At 36.5% G+C, this 21571-nt stretch overlaps 5 protein-coding genes across 9 annotated transcripts; 2 read left to right on the top strand and 3 right to left on the bottom strand.

Annotated features, from left to right (window-relative positions):
* Positions 1-4: 4 nt before the first annotated feature.
* LOC9328610 (F-box protein At1g10110) lies at positions 5-1362 on the bottom strand. Its single transcript, XM_002889744.2, has one exon. It carries the CDS (start codon positions 1351-1353, stop codon positions 124-126), a length of 1230 nt encoding a protein of 409 aa, XP_002889790.2. The 5' UTR covers positions 1354-1362; the 3' UTR covers positions 5-123.
* A 308-nt stretch (positions 1363-1670) lies between these two features.
* LOC9328609 lies at positions 1671-6238 on the top strand. 4 transcript variants are annotated; one of them, XM_021015289.1, is made up of 13 exons: positions 1671-1911; positions 2538-2617; positions 2776-2839; positions 3179-3390; positions 3518-3868; positions 3946-4056; positions 4214-4304; positions 4514-4582; positions 4818-4895; positions 5064-5147; positions 5277-5327; positions 5585-5821; positions 5946-6238. In XM_021015289.1, exons 4-13 carry the CDS (start codon positions 3308-3310, stop codon positions 6063-6065), a joined length of 1275 nt encoding a protein of 424 aa, XP_020870948.1. In that variant the 5' UTR covers positions 1671-1911; positions 2538-2617; positions 2776-2839; positions 3179-3307; the 3' UTR covers positions 6066-6238. The 4 variants fall into 4 exon arrangements, with proteins under 4 accessions (XP_020870948.1, XP_020870950.1, XP_002892547.1 ...); XM_021015291.1 differs by lacking the exon at positions 2776-2839 and adding an exon at positions 2718-2775; XM_002892501.2 differs by lacking the exon at positions 2776-2839.
* Positions 6239-6675: 437 nt separating this feature from the next.
* Positions 6676-12534, top strand: LOC9325854 (CSC1-like protein At1g10090). Its single transcript, XM_021015288.1, has 11 exons — positions 6676-6925; positions 7297-7709; positions 7893-8039; positions 8225-8288; positions 8408-8617; positions 9249-9431; positions 9861-10159; positions 10442-10718; positions 10815-11090; positions 11621-11854; positions 11931-12534. The coding sequence occupies exons 2-11, from the start codon at positions 7429-7431 to the stop codon at positions 12243-12245; spliced, it is 2286 nt and encodes a 761-aa protein (XP_020870947.1). The 5' UTR covers positions 6676-6925; positions 7297-7428; the 3' UTR covers positions 12246-12534.
* Positions 12418-14753, bottom strand: LOC9328608 (branched-chain-amino-acid aminotransferase 2, chloroplastic). The gene is made up of 10 exons (XM_002889743.2): positions 14505-14753; positions 14289-14362; positions 14021-14198; positions 13763-13939; positions 13551-13682; positions 13375-13473; positions 13186-13302; positions 13025-13120; positions 12843-12955; positions 12418-12759 (listed from the first exon to the last, which is right to left on the bottom strand). Exons 1-10 carry the CDS (start codon positions 14568-14570, stop codon positions 12645-12647), a joined length of 1167 nt encoding a protein of 388 aa, XP_002889789.1. The 5' UTR covers positions 14571-14753; the 3' UTR covers positions 12418-12644.
* A 3051-nt stretch (positions 14754-17804) lies between these two features.
* LOC9325852 (branched-chain-amino-acid aminotransferase 1, mitochondrial) lies at positions 17805-20813 on the bottom strand. Of its 2 annotated transcripts, XM_002889742.2 has the most exons (10): positions 20504-20813; positions 20291-20364; positions 19611-19785; positions 19353-19529; positions 19138-19269; positions 18961-19059; positions 18752-18868; positions 18562-18657; positions 18159-18271; positions 17805-18065 (listed from the first exon to the last, which is right to left on the bottom strand). In XM_002889742.2, exons 1-10 carry the CDS (start codon positions 20555-20557, stop codon positions 17951-17953), a joined length of 1152 nt encoding a protein of 383 aa, XP_002889788.1. In that variant the 5' UTR covers positions 20558-20813; the 3' UTR covers positions 17805-17950. The 2 variants fall into 2 exon arrangements, with proteins under 2 accessions (XP_002889788.1, XP_020870955.1); XM_021015296.1 differs by lacking the exons at positions 20291-20364; positions 20504-20813 and adding an exon at positions 20036-20147.
* Between the last annotated feature and the right edge of the window lie 758 nt (positions 20814-21571).

Genomic DNA, 21571 nt, shown 5'->3' with positions numbered 1-21571 from the left:
GAAATCAGAGAAATATAGTTTTATCCAAAATCTACAAACATATTGGCAAAAAAAGCCTAACTGGATTCCAAAACTAACAAAACATGGTTGATTGGTGAAGCTTTCTCCTAATTATAGTGCGGATTATTCACCAGCACCAAAACAAGGAATGAACCAACGAGCCTCTCCAATCAAGATGCCGCGGTGTCGAATAGGTTCAATATCCTGCTTAGGAATCTCATACGCAGTGATCTTGTGCGTAGGAATCTCATAGGCAGCAACTTCCCGAATAGATGAATAAGAAGTGTGACAGAAATATATGGAATTTTTCTTGATACCAGATACGCCTTTGGTTGGTAAAGTGACGCTCAAATCCCAAACCAACGACTCCTCGTCCTCGAAAGAATGCACTCTCTCCCAGTACGCAGCATCGTCGCCCCACCCTAGCACCGGAAACGACTCCTTCGTCTCTCTTTTGCTACTCATCTTGTAGATTTGGAACGGGATTCTTTTGTGAGTGACTGTCACCCATTGGATCATCACAACATCTCCAAACGTGGTTAGTCTCATTCCCGTCCTACGATTAGGAAACTCGGTAACAAACGGTCGATGGGAGAATGGATGATTGTCGATTTGTCTAGGCAAGTCTCCAAGAGAAAAGTCCAAAATTCTGATGCTACCATTGTAAGTATGTATGTAAAGCTTCTCGTCTTTGTAGGCCATATCCAAACACCCGATTAGCTTCCCACAAGTGCTTGCCGGAATCTCAAACCACTCTTGCTCTCTTTTCCTGCAATAATATATGTAGGGACCCGGATGACATGCCTCTTTGTACGACCACACAACTAAGTAGTCTTTGGTTTTTTCGTCTACCCACAGAACCGAATTCCCCACTACTACACTGTTTATTCTGAAATCGTCGAAGAGTAGGTGGAAAATATAGTTACCGGGTCTCTCGAACTTTGTGCCGCTGTTTGAATATTCAAGAGGTGGGAGACGAATGAGCTCTGGCGTGAAGGGATTAATGATGTAGAAATTTATTTCCTTGTCAAAGACCAAGACCCAACTCCCACAAGTCGCCACGCCACGACACTCGGCAAAGCGACCTAGGTTTTGTGTTCTGTAAAACTTTTCTTCTTCCGAATTAAACATGAGCCAGTGCGTGTCTTCGTAGAGAATCAGCCACGGAGTATGGTTTTTTCTAGGTGAGGATGATTTGGAAGCAAAGTACCACGACGAACAAACGGTCTTAGCTCGAGCAAAATCTGTAAAGCTCAAGTGCTTGAAAACCAATGATAAGATGTCTGTGACAAGTTCCGACCAATTCGGAGTATCACCATCTGTGACCATCGCTCGACTCGATTTCGTATGCATCGGTTGCGTTATAATACATACACAAGTATGTTTTTGTTAGCATGAGTGACTTTTTTTTCTTGGAGTAAAAAGGAAAATCTTACAAGGAAATAAAATACCGATTGGACAAATTTGAGTAGATAAGACCACCCTTAACGGGGGATCCAAATGAATGTCCAAGGTCCAAAGGATCCAAAAAATAAATCCAAAATGAATTAAAACAATGGATCTTGGTCTAATTTTAGATTTTTAACAAAGTTTTGGATCTGCTTACGTGTCGCTATTTGGTTGGTGAATATTTTTGTATTAGACAGAATTATTTTTTTTTTGTCCCGTGTTTATTTTATTTTTCGTTTAATCGTCTCTCTCTTTGACGAAATCGGAAGCAGCGGAGGAGAAGTAGTAGCTCCGACTCTTCGATCCGTCGTGATCATCATCTCCACCGACGCGGGCCACGATCGGCGAGTTGGGTTCAGCAAATCGGCGCCTCTGGTTGTTCAAATCCGCGAATTTTCATGAGCAATCGGAGAGTTTCTTTCATCAAATCGGCGTGTTTCCTTCACCAATCTCGATCTCAGGGTACGAACCTCTTTCCCATGCTTTGAAATCTTGTTTATTTGAGGCTATAGAAATTAGGGTTCTCTGATTTTTGAAAATTTAGGGTTCTTTGTGTTTCGGTTTTGAAATTGATCATGCTCTCTTTATTGGATTGACTTTTGATTAGTATTGTCTCTCAGTATCTTTTATGGTTCCCCAATGCTTAATTCATGTATGCGTTGTAGAATGGATAAATCCGAATGTGTTTGTCTAATGTTCCCAGCTGATTTTTCAAAATTGATGTGATGTACTGATGCAATTGATAGTACTTCTCAGATTTTCAGTGATTTTTCCATGTGTAATCGACTCTGTTAGAAGAGTTGTTTTTGTTTGTTTAAGCTTACTGTTTTGCATTAGCTTTCAGATTTTAAGAATTGCATTGTTGTATCACATATTGTTCTTGTCATGAATTATTGTTCTTGTTCATGTGTCATGCATCTGTGATTCAAAGATATAAGACCAATGTAAGTGAAGAGGTATCTTCGACAACGTCAATTACAAAGAGCAATGAACTTGCATATGGAAATATGTTTAGATTTGAAGTTTCTTAGTAAAACCAGCTCATTGCAGCGTGAGGAATTCTCATTTCTTTGGCCCTCATTTTGCAGCGTGAGGAAAACTCTATACTTTGGTTACCGATCAAGGCTATCAAATGGAGCAAGACTTGGTTTGGGAAAGATTTAACCAGGTATTTGCGAAATATGTATTAGTTGTCCTTGTAAAGAGGAGATGAATATTGCTATATTCAAAGTCTCTTGATTGCTATGGTTTGGTTTTAAAACTTTCAGATTAATGTTGGGCTGTGTTGCAAGTGTTGAGATGCAAGTGTTTTTGTTTCCTTTTCAGGTATAGTATGTAATGAAGAGGAGAAGACCACGTTTGCAAGTTTATTTCAATTTTTTTTTTCAGTGTATGATTTATAACACAAACAACTTATACACATTTTATGAAAATTTGAAATTTTTGGATCTTCACTTTTTGGATCCACCATTGGACTGTGAAAATAAATAATACTCAAAGTGTCTAAATTTTTTATTTTTCATTATTAATATTATGAATCTTGTTTGGATCCCAATTTTTGGATCCCACCAATAATCTTGCTCTTAAGGTAAATAATAGGAGCAATAAAAAAAATTATTTCCTTTTTGTGATTTTTCACCAGCGCGATCGGGGAACAACTGAAATCTCTCCGGCCTTAACCATTTTCTCCGGCGAAATCCCTAATTTTGAATTCTGATTCCGTCTGCAGATATCCTGCTAGGCAAATTTCGCCCCGAGAGACGAAGATTCAGAACTCGAAGATAGTGAGAAATTATAAGCGAAAGAAGGAGAGCAGATATCGAAAGTGCGGGTTTTTTTTTAAAAGGCTCGAGGAACAATGAGACAAGGACCATGTTCTGAAGAAGATTGCTTTAGCTTGTTGAAGCAGTTCGAGCATGTTCTTGAAGCTGACCCTCTTATGTGAGTCTCATGGTCTTATTAATTGGTTTGAGTTTGAATTGAATTTGGTTTCTTCCTCTTCTCTTACCATTATCCTCACTCCTAAGTTAATGCTTTCTCTTACTTTGTTTTGTCACTCTGAATTCAGTGATGAAGTAGGGTTTATTCACCCCTCACAGTTCAACCTGCTGGATGAAGAAGCAGGTTCCGCCAATGTGTATCAAAATGAACTCCAGCCTAACAATGGAACCTCAAGAAAATTCTGGAATCAAGATCACAAATTGGGAATATCAACTGATATTCTTGTTCAATTATGTAAAGATGCCAAACATGTGTTTCTGCTTGCGTTTGAGGAGTACAAACGCCATGGAAACGCTTGTAATGAGTCTCAAATTGAGAATTTCTCTTGTTCCCCCGGTACTCCCGAGAGTGAAGTTATGAAGCATAGCCAAGCTGTTTTGCTGATAAGTTCAGACTTTGGAACTGCATGGAATGCTAGGTACTCATATAAGTAATAATTGATTTAATATGTTTCCTAGTGTTTAACCTCGTCTTGTATGTGTGTTCTGGAGATAGGAAGTTGATATTATCAAAAAAGGATCAACTTTCGGCATTCATGGAAGAGCTTCGTCTCTCTGGGCTCATTCTTTCAAATTCTCATAAGAGTGAGTCAACATGGAGCCATAGGTCGGTCTTTATGATTCATTGTATTCATTAGAATCAATGTTTCCGGTCACTGTTATGCTTTAGTAATGCAAACCCATTTTCTGATCTTAGCCTGAATAGTTCCTACTTGTTCTTGTCCATTTACTTTCCTCGTAATATTTGGTTTTTATTTCAACAGAAGGTGGATAATTAAGATGATTTCTCAGAGATTTTCTACACCACAAGAGATTATAACCAAAGAATCTGAGTTAGTGGAATCAATAGGCGAGGTTTAGTTCCAGTTTTGATGCTTTAATTAATGAAAGTTCATCATATATCTAATGAAATTAATATTGGTTTCTCCTAGTCTTCACAAGTTGGCTATCATGTATATATTGAATGGTCGGTCACTCTTACCATTCCTACTTATATGACACAACCACTTGCTTTGTTCCTAAAAGAAACTCTAGCTCCTAATCAAAATACATGCCTTTTGCAGAGATCAAAGATGAACTATCGTGCATGGTATCACCGTTGCTGGTTGGTTTCCTACATGGCAATTGAGCAGGTAAATCATTTTCTACATTTCTTCAGATATCATTCCTGATCTTTTGACCATATGGTCTGAACTTGTAACCTTTTTGTATGGTCAGATATGCTTAACTTTGCAACGTTTCTCTGACTTCATTAATTTGGTTCCTTTTGTTAGCTGAACTTGTGAAAGTTTCATATTGTCTAAGATACACCATAAGTTTTCTCTTATATGTGATTCCGATTACATAGATATATGTTGTCTATTCTAGGTGATACAAGAGTTGAACAAATCTAAAAGGTGGGCCAGGCTTCATGTAGCCGATAGTTCTTGCTTCCATTATCGTAGAGTAAGAACCGTATATTCAGTTTATATGATTGTTAAAAATCTAGAGTATACATCAATCTAACTTACTCCAAGTTATGTTAGGTCTTGGAAGTAAAAAGTACAACTATCATTCTCCATTCTGATGAAGTGTTCCATGCAGCTCAACTGTTTTGTTTTCATTAATGTCCAGCGGCTGATGCTCAAGATTTTGGAGTCACTTTATGTGAAAGGAGGCAATGCTTATGATAAATCCGAGGCACGTAAAATCTGGAAGGTACGCTTTGTCTACCTTGCTAACCCATCCCTGTTATGGTACCGTTATTTTTTCCCAGAGTAATCTTATTTTTACATTTGTGCTGAAAATGAGGATGTCTCCTAAAACTTATCTACGATTATATTACAGGAAGAGCTGGATTGGAACAAAGAATTGGTAGAACGTTACGTGGGACGAGAGGTATGATTATCTTTGATTTTCAAAAATTAATTAGTGTAGAGATGGCCAGGGTATGAAGATCTAGCACCTATCATACATCTGTTATTAAAAAAACAACCAAGTTGGATTTTGTCAACGCATAATTTCTCTCGCGCTAAGCTATCATCGCGACAGTGGTTTGGATGACAAAGATAGTTTTGTAAACAGTTTTTTTGTCGTGCTACGATGGAGATGATCAAATTAGTGACTTACTTGAGTTGTTACACTTTTTCTTTCAGGCCCTATGGCTTCACCGGCGGTTCCTGTCTCTTAATTGGATAATGTATTTCGCTTGCAATGATTCAGATGTTTCACCTGAACCCGGAGAGAGTACCATTATGAATGAAGAAATTGCCATCTTCATTGATAATGAGATCCGTCTTGTAGAATTTTCTATGACTGTTCCGGATACCAAATTTGAAGATTTTCAAGCTCAAGCATTGCATGCTGCTGTCTACATGCTATGGCTGACAAAGGTAACAGTGGTCTCTTCTTGTCAAAATAAAGTCATCAAAAAAATAGATTGGGAGTTTTCCGTATAGCAGAATGATGGAAATATGGTGGACTTTGATTTTCGGATATGCATTCGTTTATGAGCAGAAAATGCCAGAATTGTGGAGAATGGTTGAGGAGAAGCTTGGAACAGAGAAAGTGAAGTGTGTAATGAGCACAATTGCTCAAGAGAGACCCTCACTTTTGCATCATTTGGTGAATGTTTGAAGATTCTTTTGAGATTTCAAAATGCAATATCTTCTTACACTTTTACGTTAATAGGTGGAAGACTGCATTCTCCATAAATTGTTGTCAAACCATGTCTCAGAATCTCTGTTTGACATTTTTCCTTTGCCGACATAGCTTTAATAAGTTGATTAATGAAGAAGTGTTGTTACACACGAGTCTTTGTAGCTCAATCATATATCAGCAAACCGGTAATATGCATACCGCATAAAAATAAAGCAGTAGTATAATAAAGAGAATCCAGTTATTATTATATAGTCAAATGGGAACCCATAATTAAATAGGACCGGTCCTTGTTATGGGGTCTCACACTCTCACCACGCGGATAATAGATATGGGACCTTTTTTAATTTTCCCGGGCAAAAACTGTTTTTAACTGTCGAAGTCGATGTCCACGTGTGATAATCGTATGGATTTATTAAAATCGAACGGTCATCAATTCGCCGACAAGGTAGTCACTATCACAGGCTAATAAGACCTTTGCCAACGAGATACTAGTTTGGGCCATTCTCGTTTTGACACGTCACATGATCTGGCGATTTCCACATTACACAGATAACGTGGAATTTTTCGTTTAATGATTTTTCAGTTATCTTTCCGTCTAAATAATTATCCTCACTAAAATTAATATATGTATACCTAATAATACTACATCATTATCTTTCTTTAAATTTGTTGGATTTTTTTTTTTTTTTTTTGCATATTGCAAAGTTTTGAAGGCGAGCGAATTCTCCGGGGGATTCGGGTTAAAAGGTAGAAATTATTAGGGTTTTTGATTCTTCGGGTTTTCTCATACTTTCGATTCCTTTCAAGTCAAAGCAAAGCATTGCCTTTTCGTCCATGTAAGTCAGAATTGTTACAAATTATTGTTTGTTTTTTCTTTAGTTGGTAAATTTTGGTGGAATTATGTACGATTTCGTTGTTTGTTGATTCTCCTCAATCTCCTTTTCGATTTTGATCGAATCTTATGATCTGGGCTTTGGTTTCGCTCGCTCTCTTGTTTCGATTGTTGTAATGAGTTTTCTTTGATTCCCCTGTTCATGGTGTTCTGGGTTTTCATAGTTTTTTTTTTTTTTTAAAGGTTCTATGGAATAGTGTGTCATTTTAGTTACGATGTGGTTACATTGTCTTCTCATCCGCTAGATCAGCTATTACCACATGCATGCTTCATGGCCATATCTCTTATCCTAGATACTTTTGCTTTTCCTTGCAGATCTTCTGACGGCCTAAGCTCTTGCTCTGTTGTTGTTACTCAGCCATCTACCTGCGCTTGATCAGCTATTATGTTCTTCTCTGTCTTCTTTATTTAATAAGGCAGGGTTTGAACTAAAATTGAGATTGTGAGATGGATGTCTCATCACTTTTAACGTCTGCTGGGATTAATATAGGGACATGCGTAGTGCTTGTATCGCTTTATTCCATTCTACGAAAGCAGCCAGCCAATTATTGTGTTTACTTTGGTCGATTGCTTTCCGACGGAAGAGTTAAACGTCATGATCCTCGTTGGTATGAGAGGTTTGCTCCCTCTCCAAGTTGGCTCGTGAAAGCTTGGGAAACTACTGAGGACGAGATGTTGGCTTCTGCTGGTCTGGATGCTGTGGTTTTCATCAGGATGGTCATTTGCAGGTTAATGATACTTCACCTTAAACATGCTTCTCGCCTTTACTCTAATTGAATAGGCAAGCATGGTGATTTTCTGCTGTTTCTATGTTCCAGCGCTAGTATTATTTCTATGTGGTATCTGCTTATCTTTCGTTCTTCACAACTCTCACAGTTGGTTTTGTCGTGTTTTTTTTTTTAACTCTGCAGCATTCGTATTTTCTCAATCGTGGCAGTCGTTTGCATTGCCTTTGTGCTACCTGTTAACTATTATGGACAAAAGACTGCGCACAAGGAGGTCCATCTGGAGTCGTTGGTAATATTCACAATTGAGAACCTCAATCAACGCTCACGATGGTAAAGTGGCGGCATATCATATTAATATTGTCAGATAATATGCGTAGCCTGTATTTCTACTTAATTTTGTTTCTCTGTACAGAAGATTAAATGGTGCCATTTCACACTAGTCTTCTTAAATAGATAGATTGCCAGTATTTTGCACAATGAAGTGCTGATCCTTGTTTTACTCTTTTTATTTCAAGGCTCTGGGTTCATTGTCTCGCATTGTACATCATATCCTCTGCAGCATGTGCTCTTCTTTACTTTGTGAGGATCTTATACATTGGTTCATTTCACGCTTACTGTTTCTCTTTATTCCATCATTTCCTCATCGTTTTGGTCTCTCTCTCACTCTGTTAATACATGTTTCACCAATGTAAATGTAGGAATATAAGAACATAGCCAAAAGGAGGCTTGCCCATATTACTGGATCTGCCTCAAAGCAAAGTCATTTTACTGTTCTTATTCGTGCTATTCCTCAGTCTCCTGACCAGTCCTACAGCGAGACAGTGAGCAAATACTTCACAAATTACTATGCACCAAGCTATGTGTCGCACCTAATGGTCTACCGTGATGGCTTCATTCACAGACTGATGGTATGTGTTTCGATTTATTCTTGCAACATGCTGACTTGATTATTGTCTTTTTGTTATGTTTTCTGTCGGATTAGGAATAAAGTTTTCAGTTAACACCTCTGCGTGGTTGACCTTAGCAGAATAGGAATCTGGATGCTCTATGTTCCGGAATGTGCTTTAACATTTTTCACACTTGTCTCTTTTTCTTTACAAAATGTTCACCATAACACTTCCCCTGTGTTCTGTCATAAATACTTCTTCATTTGTCAAGGGCATCAAAGATTGATGATATAACAGAACAGTAACTTGTTGTAAAGATGTGACTAATACTTGATAGTCCTGTATTAGTTAAAGATATAGGAAGTTCTAGGAATTATATTTTGATGCACATTTCTTGGAGTACTAATTTTGTTTTTGGCTCATTTGTAACGCTTTATTTGTAGTTCATGTTATCTGATATTGAGGTTCTTTTGATATTACATCAGTTTCTTGCTGGTTATCTGATCAGCATTTTGAATGGAAAGAAATTTGGTAAACAACATGTGGATGGTGTGTGCTCATGATAACATATAGTTGAAGTGCAGTGGTCTATTTTGGAGCACAATTGAGTTAATTAGATTCTAATATTAATTGTGTCAATTTTCTATTTCAGAATGAGACGGATAGGATGTGTCAGGCTATAAAACATGTTTCTCCTGATTTAAGTTGTAATCCGAGTTTGAAGTCATGTGCCCTTTGTGGACCTGCAGCCACAAATTCTTTTCAAATCCTCTCGAACGAGACAGACAGTGTCAAAGGACAGCTTGGTGAGTTGACTTTGACTACGACAGAGGAAGTAAGGCATTCTTTTCACTTTGATAGGTGAACTTACATGATATAGGCATAGCGTGTGGTTTCTACCTGTTGCATGTCTTCGCAGTTTTACAGCTGAACCTGGAGAATTGACTCCTTTTTTCCTTTACTGAGACACAAATTGAGCTTTAGAGGTAACATTGAGACTTAGGGGAACCCAAAAAATTACATTGAGACGTTATGGACCTTGAAGAAGTGATACAAAGAGTTTTTTGTTAAAACTTTTAGAAGCTAGATCTAAAAGAAATATATCTCCATTCATGACTGCATTTGTAAACATTGCTTAATGAATTATGATATATAGTTTGATAATCTCGACATGTTTTCTGGTTTTCCCAATTTGCGTGACAACTTTGAAGTATCAGTGCTTGAAATATGTATACAAGGCTTACACTTTTCTGCTCATTTGCAGGAACGTCCCGTTGCTTTTGTGTTTTTCAAGAGTCGTTATGATGCTCTTGTTGTTTCAGAGGTTCTTCAAACACCAAATCCTATGTTATGGGTGGCAGACTTGGCGCCAGAGCCTCATGATGTTCACTGGAGGAATCTCAGAATACCTTATCGGCAACTTTGGATGCGAAGAATAGCAACCCTTGTTGGTGCAGTTGCCTTCATGTTTGTGTTTCTTTTCCCTGTTGCCTTTGTTCAAGGGCTGACTCAGCTACAAACGCTATCCAAGAATTTTCCTTTTCTAAGAGACCTCTTGCACAAGTGAGTATCCAGCATTTCCTTACCCGTGTACTCAGTAATAGAGGGTTCTTGTTCGTATTCTTCTTAAAATGACATAGAGTTGGCACCAAAGAGTAGGTGTAGCTACGTTGCTTTTAGAGAATATCAAGATGCGTATAGTCGGAGCTGCTAAGCAGTTGATATATTTATGCTAGATTTTTCTAGATTTAAAAGCGCAGAAAAAACTGAGAGCAATTAAAGTCTGTGTAATTGATTTGTTTTTATTACCTTTCAATTTAATTATCCCTTTGAAAAACATTGCAGGGGGTTTATGAAGCAGGTCATCACAGGGTACTTACCAAGTGTGATTTTGGTTCTATTCTTTTATGCCGTTCCGCCATTGATGATGTACTTTTCAACCTTGGAGGGATGTGTTTCTCGGAGTCTAAGAAAGAAAAGTGCATGTATCAAAATTTTATACTTTACCATCTGGAATGTGTTCTTCGTCAATATTCTATCAGGCTCTGTTATCAGGCAGTTGAGCGTCTTGTCTAGTGTGAGGGACATACCTGCACAACTTGCGAAAGTAGTTCCAGCACAGGTAATTTTCAGGGTTCCTTTTACACTTGTGACTATATTCATTTTTGTTGTTTTCTATAATGTTAACGGTATGAAAATATTCATTGACTACATGCAGGTTGGCTTCTTCATGACCTATTGTTTCACATCTGGTTGGGCCGGTTTGGCATGTGAAATCATGCAACCTGTAGGTCTTATCTGGAATCTGATAGCAAAAGTTATTGTCAAGAACAAGGAGGACTCATATGAAACACTTAGGTTTCCGTACCATACAGAAATTCCTCGACTACTTTTGTTCGGGCTCCTAGGTTTCACAAATTCAGTCATAGCGCCCCTAATACTGCCGTTTCTGCTGATCTACTTTTTCTTCGCATATCTTATATACAAAAATCAGGTACGCAAACGATGCATATCTGCTCTGATCTCTTTTACATAGACCTTATTTTGTAGTTGCCAATAAACACTTCAAGAAATTGTTACATAGGCACCTATATCCATGGTCATTGACTGCTAAATAGCTGTTATGCACTAACTCTTAGTGATTTTGGACTTTTCACAATTTGATATGAAACCTGATTCAGAAGCATAACGGAGTTGCATTTTATTTTCTTGAAAGTTTTGTAACAAAATTCCAAGAACTCTGTACTGAAATATCGTCTAGACCTTGCAGTATGTTACCATCTGTTCTCATGGTCTATCTGGAGCTTTACCTTATAACTTTGAGAACTGCGTAAGCTGCTGTCTGACTGTTCCTGCATTCTTCGCCTTTGAGTTGTCATTTTCTTCGAGTGCTTGCTTCTGGAAATATGATTAATGCATATGTGCTAATAGTAATGCCATGGGTAGACAAGTCTATGGGTTTAAACTTTAAAGTACAATCACTTGGATTTGACTAAGTTTTTTTTTTTTTTTTTTTTTTTGCAGATAATCAACGTCTATATTACAAAATATGAAAGCGGTGGACAATATTGGCCTGTTTTTCACAACACGACAATCTTTTCACTGATCTTGTCGCAAATTATAGCGCTAGGCTTTTTCGGTTTAAAGCTATCAACGGTTGCTTCAGGTTTCACCATCCCGTTAATTTTCCTCACTCTTCTATTTAGTGAGTATTGCCGGCAAAGATTTGCACCCATATTCAAGAAATATCCAGCCGAGGTATATTATATTACACATCTTTTCATAACCTTGATTTGCATCTCCCAGGAGATATTGACGTGTGAGTTTCTTTCAGATTCTTATCGCTATGGACAGAGCAGATGAGATGACAGGAAAGATGGAAGAGATACATAACAACTTGAAAGCTGCATACTCTCAGATACCAACGTGTTCTGAGGAATCGAGCAAAGCTGGTTGCACTTCTCCTTGCTCAGATCAGGAGTTACCAGATTCTGAACAGTTGAAACCTGAGAAAGAGAATCATAAAGCTGATTACATATGGGCGTTCCAGAGAAGTAAATCTGGTCATGATCTTGAGGTGAAATCCTGTCCCAGTGCTTCACCAAATCGTTATTCCCCAGCGTTTGCTGAGATCTACAAACGAACATAGATACTTGAGTTACAATGTATATTTGACTCTGCAGATGATTAAGTGTTTGCAGTTGAGTTACAATTTTAGTAGTTGAAGCCCTTATGGGTGATGAAAGTAAGAAGTGGGGAAAACCATTGAAACGTATATACAGTTTTGCCTCCTAAAATGAAATGTAAATTTGAAGTTACTGCAGGAGGAAAATGAAACTTTGCTTGGAACACTTTTCTACAAGTACAATAGACGATCTTTTTTAATCATAGTTTTGTGAAAGACATTTGATTTTTACGAAATAGAAATGAGCAAAATAGCTTCTGTTTCTATCTCATATATATGTTTACAGTGTTCTCCATTGTTGTGTATACACAGCTTAAAATGCAGACTAATCTCCAATGTGGCAAAATATTGAAGATTGTTTTTTCAGTTGATATTTGTGACCCATCCCTTGTTATCTTCAATCAATCCTGTCTGGATACCGACAAGGACTGAACGCAGTTTCTGGCAGACAGATTCATCCCGGGTTTTATACTCTACTCTGAATGTTTCAGAAAGATTACATCAGTCCAAATCTTTGCTCAAGGCTTGAGTAAAAACTTGATTCAGGCATTGAGTTTTTACCTTTTGTCCTGATATGTTATAGTGCCCACAGGAGCAACTACTACGGCAGTTCCGGTGCAAAAAACTTCATCTGCATCCATTACTTCATCCACATGAACTGCCTTCTCTACTACCTGATCAAACTCAGGTGTGAATCTTAGCTGAGTTTAGTATTTAGAGTGAATCAATTTTATTTGTGTTACCTGATACCCTTGATCACTTGCGATCTCCATCACACTTTTCCGCGTAATTCCTTCAAGAATTGTTCCATTAGTTGCAGGAGTTGAGATTGTCCGACCCTGAATCAATGCTATAATTAGGATGCAACAAATAGAATTTACTGGAGACACCACAATATATCTACCTTGACAACAAAGACGTTGCAAGAAGAAGCCTCCTCTAAATACTTCTTCTTGACAGAGTCGAGATAAAGAACGTCTGAAAACCCCTGACTCTTGGCTCTGCTCAGTGCTTTCAAAACCTACACACACATGGTTTCTCAAAACTCTTTTGCCTCTGGTCTTTAAAAAACTAAGTTGGCTTCAACACTTACGGGTGCATAATTTGTGATGCTCTTGACACCTCCAGCTCCACCAGGAGCTGCTCGGACATATTCTTCCTCAACATAGAGGTTAAGAGCAGCCATCCCTTCCTACAAACCAGTGAACAAAACATTTGCTAACCGTTCCATTGCCAAAAAGCTTGGACATGGAAGAGAAATATATATACCTTGAAGTAGTTACCAACTGGAGATGCATAGACAATGAATGTATATTCAGGTGCAGGACCTAAACCAAGAATTGGACCACTTCCCATCAACAAAGGCCTAATGTACAAAGTCCCTTTTCCTGAAGGAGGAACCTGACCAAACACATCATCAGTCATCAGATTCCAAAACAAACCTCTTCAGAAGAAATATGCATCACAAGAAAGCGTTTTACCCAACGCTTGTTTGCAAGAGCGGTTTGTTTAATTGCATTAACAAACTGATCAACCGAAGGAGAAGGCATGAGCATCCGTTCAGCGCCAAGCTTCATCCGCAGAGCGTTGTGATCAGGGCGAAACAAAAGAAGCTTCCCATTTTCTTTCCTGTATGCTTTTGTACCTTCGTATATCGCCTGCAAAGAATCCCAAAACCTCCATTGATCAGCCAACTCAGAGAAAAATCAAGAAACATTTGGGGGTTACCAGATCCTTGCCTGTCCATAGTTTAAGACTCCAGCAGAAGGACTTAGCTGAATATTCCCATAGGGACTAAGTTCTCCTTGAGTGAATTCGCCGACTTTTGAGCATTTCATGACATACATGTAATCAGCTGGAGTTAGACCAAACCCGAGATTATCCCAATCCAAATCCACATATTCATCATCTCCATTTCTATGTAATACAAAACAAGAAGTTTGAAACAGAGCTTTTCAATGATAAAATGCAAAATATCAATGAGTTGGATCATGATCAAAAACTTACTGATAAAGAGGTGTCTTACGCTCTTCTCGCAAGGCCGAGGCAGCTTGTGCGTTGTACTTGGCGAAAGTTTGTAGCTATTTCATCAAAAAAAAAAAAACAGAACATAAAACATGTTTTTTTTTTCGTAGGAAGAACATAAAACATGTTTGTATCTGAGATCCGAGTTATGTCTCTAATTAAGTATTGATCCTTAGATTGTAAGAATCCAGTTTATACCGTACGAATATGTAAATGAAGAGGTAGAACCAGAGTTTTGCGTAGAGATGAGATTGCTTTGATCATCTTCTTCACAAATTGCAGAGCCTCGGTTTTGATTCTCTTGATTTCAATAACAATAATAAAAAAAAAAAAAAACAACAAAAGAAAGAAATAAAGAAACAATTTTGTTGAATGATATAGCGAAAAAGAAGGTGGAAGAAAACACAAAGAAGAGTGTCAACTGTCAAATTAAGTATGCAACACGTAAGTGATTGGCTTATGTGAAGTGTGTGTCTGCTTTTATCATGGCAGAGTTCTTATCTTCTTTTTATCTTTTAGTGGTAAGAGTTCTTATCTTGTTTTTGTGTTATTTTGCTTCGTCACTTGTGTCTATCTGCCCTGATCAGACAGATCTAGACGTGTCTCTATGGAACAAGAATTTTAACGAAATCAACGGACTAATTTTCTTTTTTTCGTTCTTGTGGGGTGAAGAAAATTTGTGCTGTATCTTCAAACGGAAATTTCTATTTTTGAAACTGTAAAATATTGTAAGTTGGTATAAATATCAATTTAGCAATGTTTCTTCGGCAAGCAATTACCTAAAGTATACAAATAAATACTTGACGGAAAAAAAAAATACTTATTTTGGTAATTTTCCATGAGATGTGAAATAGTAAACAAGAGATGTGAAATAGTAAACAAGAGATGTGAAAGCCACGTTGGACCAAGAGGTCTTTGTCGGATAAACAATTTTTCTTTCCATGTCAATCTTTTAGACAATATCGTTGTCTTTTCAACGTCTTCGTCCATAACTACCCAAATGGGAGATAAACTCATAACCACGTTGTGGAGATTGATAGCCACGTCAGTCTGAGAGCTTTTTTATCCGATAACAACGTTTTTGCTACGATACTTACTAATGAATAATGATGTCCCTTTCCAATATCGTCGTATCACTAGTGTCATCGACTATTAGTACTCACTCCTTCGTTTTCTTATAAATATCTTTTTCTATTTAAAGATACCAAATAAATCTTTTAAATTCAAATTATAAATCAACGAACCTCATTTCTTTGAAAATTCTTAAATCGTATTTTGTCGTGTCTTATCAAAGAATCTTAGATAGTCTTGTGTGTGGAATCTTCGACATCTACAAAAGAAAGTTTCGACAAAATTGTTTTTCTTTTTCTTAAAGCGAATATACCGCCGTAGAGTTTGGCCAAATAGAATCTGAGAAGGCTGATTCTTTGATTACTACGAGAACTCTGATTTTTTAGTTAACTGGGACTTGTATTGTGTTAACTAATAGCAATAGAATCTTTGAATAAAGAAAGTTAATAACATAGCACCATACTCAGGTGACCAGAGTAATCCCTTTGAAGCACCACAAAAGCTACTACAAATTCAACTATTACGTTAAGTGGTATGATCCAAAGTTTTTAAGTACAGTTAAAAAAGAATAATGAAAAAATCACCATAAAATTTGGTAAAACCTTGTAATTTGTAACCTATATATCTTATTATATACTTAAAATTTTTAACATTAATTTTAGTTAAAAATAAGAAAATTTTACTTAAAAACATTATTTGTAAAAAACTTTAAAACTTAAATAAGAGTTAAATTTACAATACGTGAAAACATGTTGAACTTGTAACACCACAAGACTTACTGACCAAAATGACAGGATGCTAAGTCCGATTAGTTTTCGATGTATTGTAAATATAACACTTAAGTTTTGAAAACAATTTGGTAATTAAAAAAAGTTTAGTTAAAAATAAGAAAATTTTACTTGAAACATTATTTGTAAAAAACTTAAATAAGTTTTAAATTTACAATACATGAAAACATGTTGAACTTGTGACACCACAAGACTTACGGACCAAAAGGATGGGATGCTAAGTCCGGTTAGTTTTCGACGTATTGTAAATATAACACTTAAGTTTTGAAAACAATTTGGTAATTAAAAAAATTTAGTTAAAAATAAAAACATTTTACTTAAAACATTATATGTTAAGAAAAATCTTAAAAATTTAAATTAGTGTTAAATTTACAATACGTAGAAAACATGTTGAACTTATGACACTACAAGACTTACGGACCAAAGGACCGGATGCTAAGTCCGATTAGTTTTCGACGTATTGTAAATATAACATTTGAGCTTTGAAAACAATTTGGTAATCAAAAAAATTAGTTAAAAATAAAAATATTTACTTAAAACATTATTTGTAAAAACAAAATCTTAAAATTTTAAATAAGTGTTAAATTTATAATACGTCGAAAAACATGTTGAACTTATGACACCACAAGACTTACGGACCAAAGGACGGGATGCTAAGTCCGGTTAGTTTTCGACGTATTTTAAATTTAATACTTAAGTTTTGAAAACAATTTGTTAATTAAAAGAAATTAGTGAAAACATTATTTGAAAAACCTTTAAAATTAGTTTTAAATCTGAAAAAGAAAAAGTGAAAACCGTTTTATTTAGAAAAAAGCAATAATTAAAAAACAAATCAAAATCTTCTATAAAAAGGAAATTAAGATATGTACCTGTTGCTCTGTGATATCGTTGAAACGGAGATTAGTCTATCATCCTCGGGCGACGCCTGTCCCTGCCATGGAAACACCAAAGCTGCTATTGGCTCGTCTCTTTTCACTTCCCCTCTCTTTGTTAACCTCTTTCCTGTCTCGCATCCTTCGCCGTCGTTGACAGAATCCATCGGTGGTCCGTGTGAAATTATGGTAGACCGTACCTGAAACCGATCTAGATTTGACTGAAGATGATGGAAATCAATTAGTTGTTTATTGCAGAGATCATCATCGTAGTCCGTAGAGCCTCTCTGTAAGGGATTCAGAGAGCTTAACTCGAGAAGACAGCTGCATTATTATGCAGACGAGAGAATGAAAGATGACGAATTCTTTTGTTTAGGTTTCGAAGAAGAAGAAGATAGAATGAAAGAATTTTGATTTCTTAAGGAAGAAGAGAGAATGAGTGATGTTGGAGAATAGAGTTCAAGTATGTATTTATAAGCAAAGGTTCTCCAAATTAAAAAAAAAAAAAAAAAGGAAATTTCGATTGCTTCCTTCTTACGTTAAGTGTAGTTGTTTCCTTTTTTTTCCCCGACTAGAAAGCATCGTTAGGGCTTCTAACCTTCAATCCGATTACATAATTTTGGGCCCTTTGGTTCTTTTGGGCTTATTTAGTATTTTAGTTATTGGCTTTTGGGCCGTGCTGTGGCAAATTGTCACAAAGACAAACCATTAGATTGCAAATCCTGAACTTGAAGGTCTTTAGTTTTGCTTTTGTCTCTATGGAAGAGTGAAACAAATGTTAAATACTAATATGATATGTTGATATCATCACAAATTTATGTCACAAGTTTAACTTACAAGGTTACCAAAACTATTTCAAAAGCTTTCGACAGGTGATCAAAAGAGTGCAACATTTTATCTATATGAAAACAGCTTAGGCAATCTGCAAAACCCAATTCTTTGTGTCTTGGATAGACCCAGTTTGTATTCCGAGAAGAATAGATCGAAGTTGCTGAGTAACAATCCCATCTCCAACTTTGTACTCAGTCCTGCAGATTATTTATCAACATATAAATGCATAAGTCCAAGCATATAGATATATGTTGTGTTCTGATACATGTATCCAGAGAGGAAGAAGAGACCTTGTGTTCTGATAAGTGATGCTTCCAACAGAAGCAACTCCAGCAGCAGTTCCAGTGCAGAAAACTTCTTCTGCTTCCTTCAGTTCTTCTACCGGAACCCTTCGCTCTTCCACCTGTCCATTACACACTTCTTAAAACTTCCATGCATCAAGTATTTATATATGCATATTTGATTCCTGTAATTTTAGGTGGAAGTCACTCCACTCCTACCCAACTACATAGATTTGATGTAGAAAGTATCTTTTGAAATCAAATTTGAAGTTTAGATATGTAAAAGGTATATAATGCAAACTGAAACCATCGCTCTCTTTTGTCTTGAGAAAGGAAACAGAGTATTGCTCTGTTTTTTGACTCAAGATTGGAAACAATGCTAGAAGAAAACAGATGTGGAATAACTACTAACCTTGTAACCAAGATCAAGGGCGATTTCGATGACGCTCTTACGTGTGATACCCCCGAGAATCGTCCCGCTCGTAACTGGAGTCACTATTATATTCCCCTGAAAGACTCAATAAACTTCAATTAGTATACAACACCATCATTAGAAGAAGAAAACAACATTCCACTTTTGTCCTAAATAGAGTTTGTTTAACCTTCACAAGGAATATATTAGCAGCAGAGACTTCTTCTATGTTCTTCCCAGTCTCTGCATCAAGATACAAAACATCCGAAAAACCTCTTGATTTTGCTCTTCTCATCACTTCAAGCACCTTTCACAGTTTATCACCAAAACAACACTTACTTTGGAACGAAACACCTTGCTTAGTACTTGAAACCATGTAGGATGAGTGTTTGAACTTACTGGACCGTAATTGGAAATTGCCTTTACACCACCAGTTCCTCCAAGATAGGCGCGTGGAATCACCTTCTCCACGTACAGGTTCAACGCCGCTGTGCCTTCCTATACAAGCAATCAAATTCAATACCAAAACTCTTTGTTACAAAGAAAGAAATAATCTATTTTTAAGGCTATTATGACCTTGAAGTAGTTTTGAACAGGAGAGCCAAACACAAGAAACGTGTACTCTGGTGCTGCAGCCACACCCAAGCTTGCTCCGGTTCCAAACAACAACGGTCTGAGATACAACGATCCTTTGCCCGGAGGAGGAACCTAATGAAAAAAAAGCCTGACCATTTAAGGAAAGTGAACCAAAGATCATTTTCTAGGAGCAAAAGACATCGACAATGTTGTACCCAACGCCTGTTTGCAAGAACGGTCTGCTTAACACCTTCAATAAACTGATGAACAGAAGGAGAATGCATACACATTCTCTCAGCTCCTATCTTCATACGCATCGCGTTTAGCTCTGGGCGGAAGAGAAGAATCCTACCATCTTCTCCTCTGTACGCTTTCATCCCCTCTATTAGTCCCTGCAAAATCCACCAGAAAAGTAATTTTATACCATTGATATAATGAATTTGTGTGACTGTGGATGAGATTTGAAGCTTTGCCTGGCCATAGTTGAGAATCCCAGCAGCAGGGTTGAGCTCGATGTTGCCGTAACGGCTAAGGTAACCCTGTTCGAAGTTACCGTCTCTGCAACTTCTGGTGGCGAACATGTAATCTGTCCGTACAAGACTGAATCCAAGCTTGTCCCAATCCACATCAGCATACTCTTCATCCTCTCTGCACCCCAAGGAAAAACAATTTGCATTTGAATTTCAAAATAATATAATTTCTTATATTTTTTAACATATACATAAATATTTATACATACATATATACAATACAATAATAAATTGCAAACACATACTCTAATAAAATAACCTTAGATGGAAAAAAGAAAGAAATGCAAGTAATATTTTTACTGAACTTTATCAAAAAAAAAAAAAAAAAACTAATAACATAATACACTTTTTTTACAAGATTTGTTTACCCCATTGAAGGTTGAAGGGTTTAAGTTAACCATGAAGGAGCACAGGCTTGAGGTGCATTGTGCAACCACCACAATAAGAGCTTCCGTCACACAATATTTATCTAACAATATAGTACAATTTTAGCTTCTTCTTTTTTTTTTTTTTTTACTTCCTCTTTTCCCTCATTTTGTTTTCTTACATTTTTCTTGTAAATTTGAGTGTTGACAATGAATAAGAAGGGACACATGTTGTATCTAATTGGAGGGTAATGTTACCGTTCTGCCCCAGAGACATGTTCTTCTACAACAGAAGCTGCTGCTTTGGTCCCATGCATACGGAATCCCCAGATCTGTATTATTTACAAACAAAAGCAAATTAAATGTCTTTTATTTTTATTAATACAAATTATTTAAGTTGTAGTTGTTTTTTCTTGGTGTATAGAAAAAAAAAAGGAACAGTATAATGGTCTACTGGAAGAAAGTACGAGCCTTAGAGAGATAAGATGAAGTTGTTGAAGATTGAGATAAGCAGCGTAGAGCCATATATGAAGAATGTTGTACGAGCTTTGTGTGTGCACCAAAGTGAAACTCTAAAATATAGTTCTCTTTTTGAGAGGTAGAGAAGATGATTTAATGAGGTCGTGCTAACTCTGAAGAAAATATTTGAGAAATTACAAAGAGGGAGAGAGAGAGAGAGATAGATAGAGGTTGAAATATATAGAGAGGGGAAGGGAAGATAGAGGCATTTACTTTTTTCGGTATTTAGATTAAGTATATATTGATGTGTTTCTAATTGTTTGATTCATTTTATTTTTAGTTCAAATCCATTTGAGCGAGTTTTTATAGTAAAGATTGTTAACCTATATGAAAAACTCACTAAGCATAAAGCGAAAGAAAAACAGAAACAAAATAAAAATAAAAATTGTTGTGGACTCTTTGCTTTGTTTTAGATGGCATTCAATTTCAATGTTTTGCCCTGATAGTGGAAACTTAAAAGTATGGTACAGTTACGTATGGTCACTATTCACATAAAATATCAACGAAAAAACTAAATGCATACCAACTTTATTTCTTCAAGTTCATCATCATTAAATGACCCCGTCTCGTTTCAATTTAGGATACTACTAAATGCTTTAAAACCCAACCTATTTCCATGTATGTATGTATGGGTGGTTGTGGAAAACACCAAGTTGAATATATATATATCTACATAATATCTGCCAACTAAATTAAGGATATGGTAGATGCAGTGAAGTTGGACAAGTACGTATGAGATTGTAGGTGGTGTGGATCATTCGTGATTGCTCTTATTAGTATGATTGACTTAACTAACGGATCATCTTCTTCTATCCACTGCCTGTGATAACTTTCAGATTTCTCCTAAAAAGCTGGTATGCATTTACATGAGAGGATCATTTACCATGATTTTTTTTTCTTTAGAAATGAGTATATATTTTTATGAATTCAAATATAATATATATATATACTTTTCTGTTAAATTACGTGTCGACCTTATAATAAAAGTTAAGAACCTTTAAACCTTTCGAAGAAAATAGG

This window comes from Arabidopsis lyrata, assembly GCF_000004255.2.
Source record: "Arabidopsis lyrata subsp. lyrata unplaced genomic scaffold ARALYscaffold_1, whole genome shotgun sequence".
Lineage (NCBI taxonomy): Eukaryota > Viridiplantae > Streptophyta > Magnoliopsida > Brassicales > Brassicaceae > Arabidopsis > Arabidopsis lyrata.
Note: the sequence above shows the minus strand (reverse complement) of the source record. Positions and strands in the feature narration are given on the sequence as shown.

Excerpts from the sequence above, each read along its gene's own strand:
- LOC9325852 (XM_002889742.2), bottom strand. The coding sequence starts at position 20,557 with ATGGCTCTACGCTGCTTATCTCAATCTTCAACAACTTCATCTTATCTC. Across the intron at positions 18,658-18,751 it reads CTAATATATTCCTTGTGAAG|GGGAATATAATAGTGACTCC; the intron begins GTTAAACAAACT and ends TGAGTCTTTCAG. Across the intron at positions 18,066-18,158 it reads ATCACTTATCAGAACACAAG|GACTGAGTACAAAGTTGGAG; the intron begins GTCTCTTCTTCC and ends AATAATCTGCAG.
- LOC9328610 (XM_002889744.2), bottom strand. The coding sequence starts at position 1,353 with ATGCATACGAAATCGAGTCGAGCGATGGTCACAGATGGTGATACTCCG.
- LOC9328609 (XM_002892501.2), top strand. The coding sequence starts at position 3,308 with ATGAGACAAGGACCATGTTCTGAAGAAGATTGCTTTAGCTTGTTGAAG. Across the intron at positions 3,391-3,517 it reads CTTGAAGCTGACCCTCTTAT|TGATGAAGTAGGGTTTATTC; the intron begins GTGAGTCTCATG and ends CTCTGAATTCAG. Across the intron at positions 5,328-5,584 it reads AACGTTACGTGGGACGAGAG|GCCCTATGGCTTCACCGGCG; the intron begins GTATGATTATCT and ends TTTTTCTTTCAG.
- LOC9325854 (XM_021015288.1), top strand. The coding sequence starts at position 7,429 with ATGGATGTCTCATCACTTTTAACGTCTGCTGGGATTAATATAGGGACA. Across the intron at positions 11,091-11,620 it reads ATCTTATATACAAAAATCAG|ATAATCAACGTCTATATTAC; the intron begins GTACGCAAACGA and ends TTTTTTTTGCAG. Across the intron at positions 11,855-11,930 it reads TCAAGAAATATCCAGCCGAG|ATTCTTATCGCTATGGACAG; the intron begins GTATATTATATT and ends AGTTTCTTTCAG.
- LOC9328608 (XM_002889743.2), bottom strand. The coding sequence starts at position 14,570 with ATGATCAAAGCAATCTCATCTCTACGCAAAACTCTGGTTCTACCTCTT. Across the intron at positions 14,363-14,504 it reads TTCATTTACATATTCGTACG|CTACAAACTTTCGCCAAGTA; the intron begins GTATAAACTGGA and ends TTGATGAAATAG. Across the intron at positions 12,760-12,842 it reads ATAACATATCAGGACAAAAG|AGTAGAGTATAAAACCCGGG; the intron begins GTAAAAACTCAA and ends TGAAACATTCAG.